The 16,930-nt window shown below is 33.0% G+C and overlaps 1 protein-coding gene across 1 annotated transcript in view; it reads right to left on the reverse strand.

The window, feature by feature from the left end:
- Window positions 1–16,930, reverse strand: part of SPATA16 (spermatogenesis associated 16) — a 213,308-nt gene that overhangs the window by 153,894 nt on the left and 42,484 nt on the right. Inside the window, exon 3 of the mRNA XM_057737812.1 lies at window positions 5,097–5,242. Within this exon, the coding sequence (XP_057593795.1) occupies window positions 5,097–5,242 (146 nt within the window). The remainder of the gene's footprint in view (window positions 1–5,096; window positions 5,243–16,930) is intronic.

The raw sequence follows: 16,930 nt of genomic DNA on the forward strand, positions 1-16,930 counted from the left end.
CCCTTAAATAAATTTTGAGAAGAAAAACAGTGTTTTATGTTTACTCACTTATTTACCATTTCTGATGCTCTTCATTCCTTTCGTAGATCCAAATTTTAATCTACTGTCATTTACCCCAGCTTGAAATATCTTATTTGTCATTTCCCAAAGTGCAGACCTGCTTAAGAATAATTTTTAAACTTATTTATATAAAAATGTATTTATCTCATTCTCATTTTGAGGAATTTTTTGTTGTTGAATTCTCGTTTGACATCATTTTTCTTTCTGCACTTGAATTTTCCTGTTCCATTGTATTTTGGCCTCCATTATTTCTGATTAAAAGTCATCTGTTATTTGTATCATTATCCCTTATGTGTAATATGTTGTTTGCTTTCTTTGCCTTTAATATTTTCTCTCCATCTTGGGTTTTCAAAAGTTTGCTTATGCTGTTTCTAAATGTGGTTCTCTTTGTGTTTATTTTAGTTGTAGCTAACTGGATTTTACATTTTTTAAAACCAAATTTGGAAAATTTCTAGCAACTGCTTTTACACCCTTTTCTCTCTTTCCTTTCCCTTTGGGACAGTTACATGTATGCCAGATTACTTGTTTCTGTCTCTGATGATAGGTCACTGAAGCATTGGTTATTTTTTAAAATATCTTTTTTTCTCTATGTTCATATTGGGTAATTTCTATTGATTTGCTTTCATATTCACTAATCCTTTCTTTAGTATTAAATCTTCAATCTGATGTCAAGGTCAATCAGTATAATTTTATTTTAGATATTTAATTAATCCATGCTAAAATCTCCATTTGGTTCTTTTCTATAGTTTCTATTTTTCTGTTGAGATTCTTATCTCTTCACTTATTATGACCATCTTTGCCTCAAGATCCTTGGACCTATTTTTCATAGCTTCCTTAAAATCTTTTTCTACTAATTCTAACATCTGGGTCATCTTGGGGTCTGAGTCTATGGACTGTATATTTTCTGAAACATGAGTCTCATTTCCCTATTTCTTTGAATATACAGAAATTTTTAGTTTTATGCTAGACATTTTGGTTGAAACTTTGTAAGGAATTGAGATTATGACATCATCCCTGCAAAGTTGTTGAATTTTTTTTCCTATCAGGCAATTAAATGGCAAATACTCTTGTTCTTCTCATGCATGATTTTAGTCTCTATGAAGGCAGGTCTATTTTGCCTTTGAGCTTAATCCTAAGGAGTGGTCCTTTCTGGATGTCATGATACTAACTCTTAAAGCATGGTCTTTCTGGGGTTTCAGCTGAATGCCTGAGGTAATCAGTGAGGTTTCTTCACCCTGGTACCTCAGTATCTCCCATCACTGCAGCTCCTCTGGTATTTTCATTTAGCAGGCAGTCTCTGCTACCTGAAGTCTCACTTCTTATATTGGCCAAGAACCTGCAGCAAATCCTCATGCAATGTTCTACCCCCAACCCCCTCACATAGCTATTTCTCCTTTGGTCACCTGCCCTGTAAATTACAGCTTTTTTGGCAGCCTGTTATTCTAATCTCTGCTTCCTCAGCTCATTGAGATTTCAGTTTAATGTGATCTCTAACTCCCTGAGTTAGGGAAGGAAAACAACCCCAGCAAAAAGCTGAGAAAATTGTGCAGTTCACCATGTAATAATGCCCTTCTCTCAAGGATCAAAGTCCTGCTATGTCCATTTTCCAGTGCCCAGAGTTGTTTCATATATTTTGTTCAGTTTTATACTTATTTATAGCAGGGAGGCAGGTCCAGTACCAGTAACTCTGTCTAGGCTGAAATAAAGAATCCAAGGGTTTATGTTTAATTTTCATAAAACCCTGTGAGATAGTATTTGTGAAGTAGGTACTATTATTATAAACCGGTTTTATAGAGAATTAAACTCAGGCTAACTGGTGAGTGGGGGAGTCAGAATTAAAACCTGAGCAGTCAGATTCAGACTCCATGCTCTGATTTAATATATGATGCTGCCTCTGCAAAATGAAATTATGTTTATTACCTTTGTTGCATTTATCACACTCTTTTTATCATATTTATCAATATTTGTTTTTTAAACTTTGCTACCTCCTCTAATGTGTATAAACACCATATATTTCCTATTTACAACTGCCAACCCCACTGCCTAGCACAAGCTCTTGGTAAGCATTCAGTAAATATTTGTTGAATGAATGAATGAATGTAGATGACACTATTACAAAACAATTTTGAAAAGAGGCTCATTTCCAAATATTTGCTATTTTGGACTTCATCTTGCTTGCCACCTTGTGACATCAAAATTCTGCAGCAAAAACAAGCAAACAACAGTAATCTAAAGGTGGGAAATATGCAAAAGAGGTGATATGCAGCATTAGAATCTTTACAGTTATACATATAAACATATGATTATGTGATAGGAAAAGAGTTATAGCAGGATTTCTGTTCTTGATAAGATAGCAGTAATTAGAAATCAGTCTTATGAATGTTCAAGATGCCACTGATAAACAATGATACTCGTTTGATGAAGTGAGTACAGAGTTGATGTGTTTGGTGAGTCTAGGCATCACTTTTGGTTGAAGTAAAAAAAAAAATGATATCCATATTTGCTGCTTTGTGTATATTATGTAGAAAAAGAAAAACTTGTTAATAGTTGTTTCTAAAGCTTTTGTATTAGTTATTATCATATTTTAAATGGCAATGCTCAGCTAATTAATTTCAAAATGTATCTTTGTTGAATCTAAAACAATAAAGTTATGGTTCTTGTAGTCTTCTACATGACAAAACAATGTGCACTTAATTTTTATCAGAAGCAAAACTATATGATGGTTTTTAAGCTAATTTTTGTGTTAACGAATCTCCTAAAGATATGCAGTAGACGTCACATTTACATAAAATTAAAGAAAGGATGCTTCAGCAAATGCAAATAAATGCAAAAGGGAATATTTTAATTTTGATCCATGATTAGTATCAACCATCACAATGTGGTAATAATACAAAAGCAAGATTCTGTATTCAGTGTATAACTAATGGTCGTAGGCTATTTATAGACTGAGTATCCTGATTAATTTATTTATTTTGAAAAATATATTTATGTTTCAGACTATTTTAAAATCTGAGGTCTTTAAAAACATTTTAATTTTAGAATAATATGCATGGTCTTCTGCAGTTCTGCAATATGACAAGACCAGCAAAATGATTTATTTCACTTGCTGCGTTATTAATTGTATGAATTGACTGTTTAACCTCTGTTGATTTCCATTTCTTACTTAATGTTCAACTTAGAAACAGAAGTAAAAGTTATTTTACAATAGAATAAAAAGGATGCAAAAGTTAATCCTAGCATAATAGGGAAGATTATTTTACTATTCATCATTATATATCCTCCCTTCAGTAATTTTCAAGGTCTTGAAAGAGCATGCTTAGTTTTAAAACAAAAGTTTGTAAATCTAAAATAGTGAACCTATTGAAACTAATCCTTGCATCCTTGTTTCTTAGAGTACAATTTTGATTAATGTTCATTACTTATTTTTATAACACTGAATTACATATTGACATGATCATACCATTTAGAATCCTTTTATTATTAAAAATGATTTGAAAACCCCTCAAACCATTCTAATATCCAGGAGATATTTTCCTTAATATGTAGGCCATGTTGGCAGCACTTCTTACGTGTAGTGAAAACCATGGAGAAGGTGATAAATAATTACTTTCAAGTGCATTTCAATTCAGTATTGTTTGTGTATGCCTATAGATTTTCTGCGCTATTCCCAATATCAAATATTTTTCCATTGTGTCCACAAGTCACGCAAGTGGCTCAGAAATTCCAATATTTTGACATACTGAAGTATACATTACATTTCCAATATTGATCCTTTTAAATGGAAATGGAATAAAATTATTTGACATAACCATATGTCCTGATATTGGGTTTAAAAACTGGTTGCATAAGGTGTTTCCAGAAAATGTAGAGTCGAATTTTCTTGGGTGTCAAAGAGAATCTGTGTTTAGGTTCTGCAGTTTACTTAAAGCAAGGAAATTTCTTTCAAGCAGGTTATCTTATGAATTTCAAAGTGATTTTGTTGTCTGTAGGTCTTTGACGTCAAGCTTAAGCCTACAAGCTTGAGGTCTCCTTAGAGCTGTGAAGATTCTTGGGTGGAACTTTTACATCATTGTGGATGTAGAGTTGTAAATGGGCTTTAGCCTGTTGGCCAATCTCCTGATCACATAATGAGTCTTAATATAATTGATAGTTGTTTCCTAGTGGTTATTAACAGGGCAGGCATTAAGTTTTCACATTGATAATTAGTTTTGTTATTTGTATCCAAAAGAAGTCCAGGATATGTGAGATCAGAAAATGAAGAAGACTAAAGTTTTAGGTTCATTGCTCTAAGTCAGGCAGGGAGGGAGAGAGGCATCATAATTCTAAGAAAAGAGTTATTTGAAAGACATAACATAATCAGTTTATTGTTGCTGTAGATTAAATTGAATATTACCCATGAGAAGGGCAAGGCCTTTAGGAAACAGGACATAGGAAAGGACATTTTTATAGAAAAAAAGATAGGGCTGAGTAACCCTGAGGATTCTAGGAAGCCACAAGCTAATACAGAGTTCTGAGGAGGGATAGAAATATATAAAAGAAATCTTTAAGGACATAGATAAAAAAGTGTTTCACACCTTTGGACAGCTATCACACTCATCCCTGCATAGCATCCTTTGAATTAGTTATGCTATCACCAAATAAGCAATAAGCTTTTGAGTCTTTGCTCATGTTTCACAGTTGAAATTTCCTTCTACCATTCTCTGTATTTGGACAATTTTGGAAATCCTTCTCATCCCTTATTTAACCTTATTCGTTCCCTCCGTCCTTCCTGCAGTAATTTGCTACTACAGTTATCTGCCTTTTTATTTTGTCCTGCTTTATGGATGGTTATTTATTGTTCTATTTCTTCCATTAGGTTTTGAGATGCCCTTTGTGATCAATGTGATTGTCTAGCTTAACATAAATTGAGTGGTAAAGAAATGTTTTTTGTTTTGTCATTAAATTTAAGTGGAATCTAACTTAATCATACAAGCTCACATAATACTGTCCGCTTGCATGGATAGTACTTACTTGCAGTTATTAACACTTCATTTTACCTGTGCGCATGATTCAGGGCAAGGTCAGGTTTCCTCATCCGTAGATAGCATGTAACAAGCTTTGTCTCAATGAAACTTGCCACACTTGCTATATCTTCAGCAGATGCTTCAAATGGTTTTCCCAGAGCTGCCCCTTTGCTGCAAAGCTTTAAAAGAATACAGTGCTTTAAATTTTCTAATAATCTTGACATATAATTGATCTTTTAAATAAGCAAAACATATATATGTACACATACTTTTTCCAAACTACAAGTAAAATATTAATATTTTGATTGTAAATTAAATAATTCCTATTCACTATTAAGTGACTATAATACAAAATAACACATTTTACTGTAAAATGCTTCCTGTAAAACATTTTTAAAGTATGCTATATTTTAAAGGGGTGCCATTAGTTAAGAATGTCTGTTTTAAAAATAAAGCACACAATAAGCAAAGATATTAACAGAAAACAAGATATAAATCATACTAAATACCAGTGCTTTTATGAAAACCCAGCTAAGCAATGATCTAGCACACTATCAAGTTTGATTTAATATAATAAGGGGTATCGAAAGTAAACTCCTAGGAGCCATTAACATGATCGGTGATTAATTTGAGTCTGAATTATATTCTCTAAGATGGTATTGAAAGAAAAGAAGTGAAAATTTATTAGAATTTATTGGCAGAGGCCACCGTATCCGAAAAACATGGCAGGAATGTGGAATTCTTAATAAAAATTCCAGGAAGTCAGTGGTTTCTGGGCACCATAGATAAACTGTAGAGGAAGAAAATAATTAATTTGGGGGGTAGAACCCCAAACATTAAGAAGTGTCAATAATATGACAAGGATAGATCGGCACTTTTTTTTTCCTCAGAGTTTTCTGTTGTTTCTTAGAATCAAGACTGATGGGGGAGGAGAAACTTCACCTCTGTTTAGTGACCTTATTCAGAATATCTGTTTCTTTGTTCTTTTCTATATCTTCTATGCTTTCTTATCATGGATAGTAATATTTTGAGTTAATATCTATTTATGTATACTTCAGTGTAAACTTTCTTATATTCTAAATCTTTTTTATTTAAATGATATTTAAACTAATTTTTCTTTCATAAATTAAGTTGCCATTGCCTTGTCATTTACACTAGCATTATTGTCAATTACTTTTTAAAGTGCAAATGGGTTGAGAATGGCTATATCATGTTCTAAAATGTATTTCTCTTAATTTTATTCAACAACTATGAGCAGAAGGAGAATCTAGATGTTTAACATCCCTAGTTTGAATTGATAGTTACCTGGTGCTACTATCTTTTGCCTGAGAATTCATATCATTTTTTAAAGTCTTTTTCAATTTGATGGGAGAAATTTGTTACTATATACATTCAGTCAATGTATAGTTATTGAATAATTACTAGTAATTGTCAGACAAAAATTACTGCCCTTACATTTTAATCTGAGTTGGATAGATAGGTCTTTTTAAATAAATTTTGGCTATTTTTAGTTCTGTGTAAATTCCTGTTTTCTATTCCTTGCCTATTTCCATAATCTTTTTCTTACTAATTGTAATCTTTAGATATATAATCTATTATTCCTTTTCCCATACAACTATACACACATAATCAAATGTAAAGGTTTTTCCCCTCAAATGATCCTTTAGAAAAGAGTTAACTTCTATTCATGTTCTTATAAGGACTCTCAGAGTACATTTCTCAATTATTTTGGGGGGAGAAAAGCAAAGGCTCTTGTGGAAGATACAAAGTAAATGACTTCAGTCAATGCTAAGTATGGATGCTTTATAAAGATTACCTGATAAAATTGATAATAAAAGGCACAAAACATTTAACACTGATTTACTAACTATTCCTGAGCCTGACCTCACAAATGTCAATGTGGTTGTAAATAGAGCTTAAAATATAATTTAAGAAAATGTTATAGTTTGAACATGACAGCTTGAGACAGCACCTCTCCTTTCAACCAATCTGATCCTGTAGGACCCTGAGATACCTAAAGCAACAGTGTTTCAGGGAAAAAAAAAGGTTTTTGGATGACATAGCTCTTTATAAAGCCCAAATCAGTAGAAAACAAAATGAGTAGAAATTACATAGTTTTGTTTGTCAGCATATCATTGTATTAAAATTCTAGAACCTCTTGATTAATTTAATCCTCGAAATCAGCATTTTTCCCAAGTCTTAAATGTTCAGATCTCATAGATGTTTCGCATAAAATCTTAAACAAACAAAAAGGAAACAAACAAGCCCCTCATCGTATGTACCCTTTGCTGCTTCCCCCTGTGTCCCCCTCTGTGACGATGGAGCAGGCACTCTCCTTTCTCAGGCACACTTCTTATGGGATAAATGTGTGGGCCGTTCAGGGAATAGCATCTACAAGGACAGTCAGATCCTTCTTGGGAAGAGGAAGCTGACTTTCAGATTTAATAATATTAAAGACTTTGTGAACACTGAGATAAAGTGAAGAATAAGTGCCTGGTCTTCTAATGTCTGCAATATTCTCTACTTCTGTGAGATTCAAGGCCAGAGAAGGAATAAAATGATCAATCTTAACACCCTAAAGAGTATACTTTATGAAGCCAAACTATAAGACAGCAAGGAGAGACAAGATAAATTTTCAATTCACATTAAATTGGGAAAACAGGCAGCCTGCTGGGTAGGTCTATGCGTATTTGTGGTGATCTTGGTTTATCAGTCAAGTACTGTAAGATAGAGAGCTTTCTGATGTTATCAAAGTTTGCTTTATTTGTTTGCCAAAGTGGAGTGCCATTGAAATAAGCTTTGCAAATTGTTATAAATACGTTGAAGTTAATGGTAGAATTATAGTAAATATAAACAAAGTACTGGTATCAGGATTATAAAGAACATTCCAAATATTTTGCTGAATTTAAAATTTTCGTGCAGACATTTGTAGAGACTGAGAAGTTAATTCTCTAGAAGATGAAGGACTTTAATGTGAGATGTATTTGTTTGAATGTAGGAAGGGTGACTTAGTTCAAGTTGTATTTGTCTAAAGCTATATACTTTACCTTTTTGGTGAAATAAGTCATGGAGATAAGGTAATAGAAACCTTAAACTACCTGATATAGTATATCACTCAGAAGACTTTAAACTAGGAAACAAAAATTAAGTGTTATTTTTTTGTTTTGAAAAGAAGCCTAAAATATTTTTGAATGAAGCATGGACAAGCATAATATTTAAGGGAACATGCAGTGAAGACTGTTATGGGTATAGTTGTTGTTTTGATGAGAAGCTAGATTAAAATGAAATTTAATTAGTAAATTAGAATCACAAGCTCAAATTTTAATAAAAAATACACATTTTACAAAATATATTTGGTAGTTTTCTGAAAAAAGGATAATACTTAAGAGATATAAAACCTTTTTCTAAGATACCTCAAAGTTCTTTTAAGAAATAAATATCAAACCTATTTTCAGAAATTGTGGCATAAAGGAATTTCAGGGTTTGTTTAAAAACACACAAAAATAACATAAAGCCCAATAATAGCAGAAATAACCAAGATTAAATATTATATTATAGGTCTCATTCTTGAAAATGCAGCCACACATTTTTCTGTAATTAGTATCATCATTAATAAGATTGATATTGCTAATAGGTTCTCCCTTATTAGAATATTGTGGTGAGTATTTTCCCACCATATTCCTGGGATATAATTTTGAGTGATCCCTGAAGATCTAGGAGAGAAAAATAAATGTTGAAAAATGTGGAATTATTTATCAATTATCTACAAATAAGAGTATATATCATTCATCCAGTCAGAAATTTTTAAGGTTTTTATATTGTTTTGGAAATTACAAAAAAATCTAGATGGAGAGTAAGTTACCCATAACCCTATCACCATGTATAATTGCCATTAATTTTTTACATATTTCCTAACATACTTTTCATGTTTTTATAATAAATTATATATTGTATATAATTTTTGCATTTCTTTTTCATATGCTCTGCTTTTTATATGTTATTAATTAAAAATATAAAACATTAAAATATACTCATTATAATTATAGTTGGGTTTTTCACTATCCCACTGTCAGCAAATGATAGAAAACTAGAAAGAAAATCAGCAAAGATCTGGAAGATCTGAACAACATAATCAACCAATGGTAATTGAAATATATGTAAAACACTCCAGCTAATAACAGCAGAATACATATTTTTCTCAAGGACCCGTGGAAAAGTCACTGATATAGAGCATACCATGGGCAATAAAATAAACCTCAACAAAATGAAAAATACTGAAATCATTTGTAGTATTTTCACTACCATAATGGAATCAAAACTCAATAGTTAAGAAAAAAAAAAAGAATCCAGTTTGAAAGTGGGCAAAGACATGCACAGATTTTTCACTGAAGAGGACATGCAGATGGCAAATAAGCTCATAAAAAGATGTTTGACATGTTTATTATTTGACATCATTAGTGATCAGAGAAATGTAAATTAAAACTACAATGAAGTATCACTTCATACCTTTAGAATGGCTAATATAAAAAATAGTGACAACACCAAAAGCTGAGAATCGTGAGGAGTTGGATCACTCACACATTGCTGTTAGGAATATAAAATGGTACAGCCAATAGAGAAAATAATATGGCTGTTACTTAAAAAACTAAACATGCAACCACTGTTCACCTCAACACGTGCACGTTGGGCACTTGTCCCAGAGAAATGAAGACTTATGTTCACATGGAAATCCATACATAAATGTTTATAGCAACTTAATTCCTAATAACCAAATTGGAAGCAGTCTAGATGTCCTTCAGTGGTAAATGATTAAACAAACTGATACAGCTATACTGTAAAGTATTGTTCAGCTATAAGAAGGAACAAGTGAGTGATAATGCAGTAACTTAAATGAATCTCTAGGGATTTATGCTGAGTGAAGAAAAGCCATCCCCAAAGGTTATATACTATATGATTACATGACAAAATTATAGGAATAGAGAACAGATTAGTGACTGTGAGGGGTTAGGGATAGAATGGGTGTTGTAGTTATAAAAGGACAACAGGAAGGAATCCTTGTAGTGATAGAACTGTAAACTGTACTGTATTTTGACTTTTGTGGGTAGATACACAGAAGGAAACACATACACACACACACACACGAGTACAAGTAAAGCTGGAGAAATTTTAAGATTGGTAAAATGCATGAATCTTAATATTTTGGTGATGGTACTAGTCTTGCAAGATCTTACCAGTGGGAGAAACTGCACAAAGAGTGCATGGGATCTCTCCGCATTATTTCTTACAACTGCTTAAGAATCTACAGTTATCTTAAAGTTTTATTAAAAAATAATCATGTTGTTGGTGGGAATGTAAATTGGTACAGCCACTATGGAGAACAGTATGGAGGTTCCTTGCAAAACTAAAAACAGAGTTACCATATGACCCAGCAATCCCACTACTGGGTATATACCCTGAAAAAACCATAGCCCAAAAAGATACATGTACCACAATGTTCATCGCAGCACTATTTACAATAACCAGGACATGGAAGCTACCTAAATACCCATCAACAGATGAATAGATAAAGAAGATGTGGCACATATATACAATGGAATATTACTCAGCCATAAAAAGGAATGAAACTGAGTTATTTGTAGTGAGGTGGATGGACCTAAAGTCTGTCATATAGAGTGAAGTAAGCCAGAAAGAGAAAAACAAATACTGTATGCTAACACATATATATGGAATCTAAAAAAAGAAAGGTACTGATTAACCCAGTGGCAGGGCAAGAATAAAGATGCAGATGTAGAGAATGGACTTGAGGATATGGGAAGGGGGATGAAGGGGGAGCTGGGATGAAGTGAGAGAGTAGCATTGCCATATATACACTACCAAATGTAAAATAGCTAGTGGGAGGCTGCTGCATAACACTGGGAGATCAACTAGATGATTGGTGATGACTTAGAGGGGTGGGATTGGGAGGGTAGGAAGAAGTCATGGGAGGTAGGGGATGATATGTGTAAATACAGCTAATTCACTTTGTTGTACAGTAGAAACTGGCACAACAGAGTAAAGCAATTATACTCCAATAAAGAGCTAAAAAAAAAAAAAGATAATCATGTTAAGATTTGTGTCTTTCATATTATCCCCCCCCCTTTTTTTTGGCATAATTATTATCATGTTTAACTGAGATTTGGGATGAGAAGATAAATAATCATATCTAAGGGAAATAATTTTCCTTGGAGGTTTTTCTTGTCAAATTATAGACTGACTCTTATAATGAAGGGTAATAATTCATAATGAGGTTTGCTCGGAAATTTTATTTGGCAGCTGTTGTGAAAGGATACATCAGTCTCTTTACATTCTCATTATTTTGGTCTCTTACTTGAGGACATTTGCCATGAGATGAGGGTTGGGCTTAGTGACATTCACAGAGAGACGGTGGCAAGTCCTTTTGTATTATGACCTCATTATTTATTTTTTTTAAACCATCTTTCAGTTTGCTAGCACCCACTTCCAAGTAATTTTTCAAAGAGAGGTTGTGTGGATGGTAACTTTTCTGAGCTCATGCATAACTGAGAATGTATTTTTGCTGACTTTATACATGTAAAGAAATGTGGCTGAGGACACATTTTTTGACACATAACCATATTTCTGTAAATACGTATTTCTCCATTTATGCTCTTGTACTTAGCATGCAGAGGAGAAAAAAAATGTACTTTTTGGGATGAAACTAGGCATAATTTAAAAGAACTTCCTGAGTAGAAATTTATTCCTTTTCTCCAAGCATGTGATATTTTTTTCTATCTTCTTGTAATTCAAAATTATTGCTACCATGAATCCAGATGTGTTCTATTTTCATCTATTTTGCCTGGAAAGAGGTAAGGTCTTTGTGTTTTCATACCCAGTTTGTTGTTGTTGTTGTTGTTTTAACTTAGAAAAGTTTTCTTCACTTACATCTTTGATTATTGTTCCCATTCCAATTGTCATGTTTCTTTCTTAGGAAAGTAATTAAGTGGCATTTCCATCTCTGTTCTTCATGTCTATTGGGCTTTCTGATTTATTTCACCTCTGCATTCTAGGAGAGTGTCTCAAGATTGCCTGCTAAATTATTGGCTTTATTTCCCCCACTATTAACTCTACTTTTTATAATGATAAGAGCTTTCCATCTATTGCCTCATTTAATAATCACAGTTTTCATGCCCATTGTCTTAGTTCAGGCTGCTATAACAAAATACCATAAACTGGGTGGCTTAACAGATATTTACTTCTCACAGTTGTGGAGACATGGAAGTCCAAGATCAGGGTGCAGTATGGTCCAGTTCTGGTGAGTGCCCTCTTTCAGGTTGCAGACTGTCAATTTTTCATGGTAACTTCCCATGGCAGAAAGAGAACCAGAGAGCTCACTGGGGTCTCTTTTATAAGCGAACAAATTCTCTTCATGAGGGCTCCACCTTCAAGACCTAATCACCTTCCAAAGGCCCCACCTCCATATACCATCAGATATAGGATTAAGTTTCAGCATATGAATTTTGGGGGGACAAACATTCAGTGCATAGCACTCATTACTCATTTTACAGATGAGGAAACTGAAGTTTAGAGAGTTTATATAATCTTCTCAGGCTACAGAGTTAGTAATATGGATTTATACCTAGATGTCTGGCCCTAGAGTCTGTGTGTTTACACAGACTACACAGCGTACTGTTCACAGTGCTACACAGAATCACTTCATGTGCTACTGACCCGTGGTGAGATAACTACAGAAACAGAGAATAAGCATTTAGGAACTTTCGTAGCAGTTTGATAGAGAAATATTGTATCTGTTCAATTATAATAAAAATTAGTTTTTGTATTTTTATTTCATATTTTTACTTCATTTTTCCTAGTAACTTATTTTTATTCTCTTTAATAAAGTATCAGTCCACAACAGATTGGGACAAAACCAAAACCAAACAGAATGGGTTCTTTACTACAGATAGTGAAAAGAACTCTACTACACTGTTAAAAATTTAGACAATTAAGAAATTATAGAGAGAAAAAAATTCACAATTCCATTATTAAAAAATGACCATTGCTACATATTAGATATTGGTGTGGCTCTATCTATCTTAGCTAGTTCTCTGTCTGTCTGTCTATCTATCATCTATCTATGTCTATATCCTTCATTATCCATAATATTACTTCTTTCTTTGAGTATATCTAGGACATTAATAAATATAGATTTATACCAATTTTAAAAAGGCTGCACAATCTTACTAAATCCTTATTTAATGTTTTTCCTAGTGAGAACTTTCTCCAGAGACACTGAAAGTTCTTAATGTCATAAATATGTACATTGAATAGCCTTGTGTATACATCTTTGTCCACAATTTGATAATTTCTAAATTTTCATATTCTATCTGTTATAATGTACTGTTGCATATCAGAATTGCCTAGTCAGGCGTATACATTACAACCCAAAAAACATATTTTAGAAACTATACATCGTGAACGTGCTCTCCAGAAAAGTTTTACACTTTTACCAGCAAGGTATTTAAGTTCTTGTTTTTCTATATCATCATACATACTAGGTATTAGCAATGTTTTAATCTGTTTATTCTTTGCTAATCAGGTGGGCAACAAAGTCACCTCACCTTAATTTGATTACTAAATCAACTGCTAATGTTTATTGTCCATGTGTATGCGTATATTGTTTGTTCATGAATTTTATTCATTTCAAAATTAGGCTTTTCTAATTCATATTGATTTATTTTCAATTAGTAAATATATAATTAGATTTTTTCCCAAATGTATAATTTATTTTGAGTTATGTTTATCATGTTTTGGTGTCAGGTTTATGTTAGCTATATAAAACAAATTGGAAAGATTCCCATCTTTTTCAATACTCTGGAACACTTTAAATAAATAGTTAAAAAAAAATTTTAAGCCCAGGTCTTTTCACCTCTTTTTTTTTTTTTTCTTATTTGATTATTGTTCTGTGTAGGTTTTCAATGTTTTGTATCAGTTTTGTTAATTTATATTTTCCTAGAAAATTATCAGTTTCATTCAGATTCTAAAATCTGTCATTACAGTGAAGAACATTATATTCTTAGAACATTTTAAATGCCTGTGTACCAGTGGTGTCATTTTCTTTTTCACTCTCAGTACTATACAGTATTGTTTTCTCTGTTTGTTTGTTAATTAGAATTGCAGGGGTTTGATTATTTTGTTCTCTTAAAAACAAGACACTCTTAGATTAATTTATTAATTCTCCTATCTATTCTGCTTCCTAATTCACTGATTTTGGTTTTTATGTTGGATTTGTTATTTTCTTTCCTCCTGCTTTCCTAAGGGTTTTTGTTTAGTTTTTCTGTAGTAGTTGTTGTTGTTTTTTAACTAATATCTTTAGTTAATACTTGGCTCATTTATTTTAGTTTTTCTTATATAGAAGTGTGTTGTGTGCTTGTGTGCTTTACTCAGGAAAAAAATTTGTAGCTTTTATTTCCATCTTTTTTGCCAACAGCTCTTTAAGAAAGTGTGGGCTTCTTATTATTCTTTAAAATGTTACTACGTACTTTTCTTAGTTACTCGTAAGACTAGGCCTTTCTTGCGTATTTGTTAGCCATTGATATTTCATCATTTATGGATTACCTGCTCAGATCCTTTACCATTTGTCTTTTATGCTCTTACTCTTTTTCTTGTTAATTTCTGTGAGATCAGCGATGGATGCCTGTGTTTTGGCCTATTCTGCATTTCTCTCCCCATCCTACAGATCTGAACTTGTCTAGAGAACTTCCTCTTACCCCATGTGGTAGCCTTTTTCAAGGTACCGGTGTTATGACTACAGGAGTGCAATGTTGAGGGACCCTTCTTTACTACTTGGGACAAACGTCTGCCTGAGAATGAAGCCAGTGTAGAAAGAGTGGAGCCAAAGAAGGAGACGCTGGAAAGCCTAACACTGAATCCTGAAGATGTTCCCTTGAATCAAAATATAAAAGATAATTTGAAAAGGCAGTATTCATTTGTTATTTTGAAACAGTGACATTAGGGAATTGAAGAAAATAAAGAAAATTATAAAGAAATCAAAAATTAAATTGCAGCATAAATTTTAAACTAGAAGCAATAAGTAAAGAATCAATAAGTGATAGTATCAAGTCAGAAATATAAAGGACAATCTCTAAAATAGGAAAGATATTAAAGACTCCGTTACTAATGAATTTTTATAATTTCTAAGACATTTTCATGTATATAATTACATCTAACTTTTTAGTATCTCCATGAAGTAGATAAAACAATTTGTCCTATTTGACAGGTATTACAACCTATGGGTGAAGAAAGTCAACTGCATGGTGATGGATGGTAAATAGACTTGTGCTGGTGACCACTTTGTAGTGTATACAGATGTTGAATTATAACGATAACATCCTGAAATGTATATAAATTTTTTAAAAAAGAAGAAAAAACCTTATGCTAAAAGAAGTCTAATGATTTTCCCAGTTAAAGGGCTAAAACTGATTTTTTTTTAAATGGAAAGTTCTCTATCCTTCACATCAGGCTTATTGTCCTGATGTGAAGGATAGAGCCTGTCATTATTCTATTTGCTAATTAAAAAAAAAAATCTTAGTACCTAGCACCTCTGTTAGACATTCAGTAGAACTTCTCATGAAAATTTCCAGTGGTTTTCTTTTGGAAAAAATGACTCAGTATTCCATCTGAGTTTAATGCTTCACTTTGTTTTTCCCCCACCATGTAGAATCTTTCCTAAGGCCTGACTGCACAAGAGTCTGGTCCAAGCCAAATGTTGACTAGAGATTGGGTTGGTAGCTTCTTCTTGGTTCTCCTTGCAGCTCACCTTGGTACTGTTAGAACTTACATATAGAACTTTCTTTGCCAGGAGAATTGTAAGGAGAAAAAACCCGAAAACAAAACAAACTTCAACCTCCAGAGTTCACTGCTCTTTCTTTCACCACCTCTTCTTCTCATTAACTTTCTATCTCAAGGTGAAATAAACCATTGCTTGTCAATTTCCATTTCCTAAACGTTGAAGGGATTAACATTTATGTATAAAAAGAGAGTACTAATAGTGGATTAAATAGCGCTGAGAGCCCCAGAAATTAGTCCCTGAACAAAGTGGGGGACTGCTGGCATTCTAGTAGTAAAAGGCCCCATGTCTCTGAGTTGGGCATGCAATAGAGATAGGTGATAATCTAATTTTTATCATCTGTTCTTCCTTGAGGCTTTGTTTTTTGGAAATTCCACCTGGTGTCTGGCAGGCCTTTGCAATGATCCTACTTTTTAGAAATCCCTTCCGCTGGGTTAATGCATATAGTGAGATGGGCTTTAGGCACAACAGCTAACCGCCGTCCTATCCTGCAGATTTTTCAACGGGATCTTTAAAATGCCTTTTTTAGATACCAAACTAAATGTTCACACTGCAAGGGTCTGATAACTAATAGTTTTCAATTTTAATAAATATCTTTTTATACTCCCTTAACAGAGTGGAAAGTATCTCTACACTATAGAATAACACCCATTGGTTTTAAATTTTCTCTCATCTTGTTGCATGAAAGAGGAATGAATCAGAGAGCTCATCCCTGTAACTTTCCACATGGTGCCACATAGATCTACTAAAGTGTCTCCCTGGGAGAGACAGAGTATGTGGGGCTAAGAGACGCAGAGAATTATGTTCACACATCAGTGGACTTAAAAGTACCATCAGGGTTTCAGAAGCAATGCTTTTCCGCCAAGTAGGCCATGATGTGACCTCTATTAAATTTATGGGAATTGGAGAAATGAGGTTACTCCCTGGGTGACATGCTGTTGAATGACAGTAAAAAGTAATTAATCACTCCTACTCTTATTTGTTAAAATAGCTATGCTTCAATCTTTTTTTTTTCCCTTACAGG

Source organism: Hippopotamus amphibius, chromosome 6 (genome assembly GCF_030028045.1).
Source record: "Hippopotamus amphibius kiboko isolate mHipAmp2 chromosome 6, mHipAmp2.hap2, whole genome shotgun sequence".
Lineage (NCBI taxonomy): Eukaryota > Metazoa > Chordata > Mammalia > Artiodactyla > Hippopotamidae > Hippopotamus > Hippopotamus amphibius.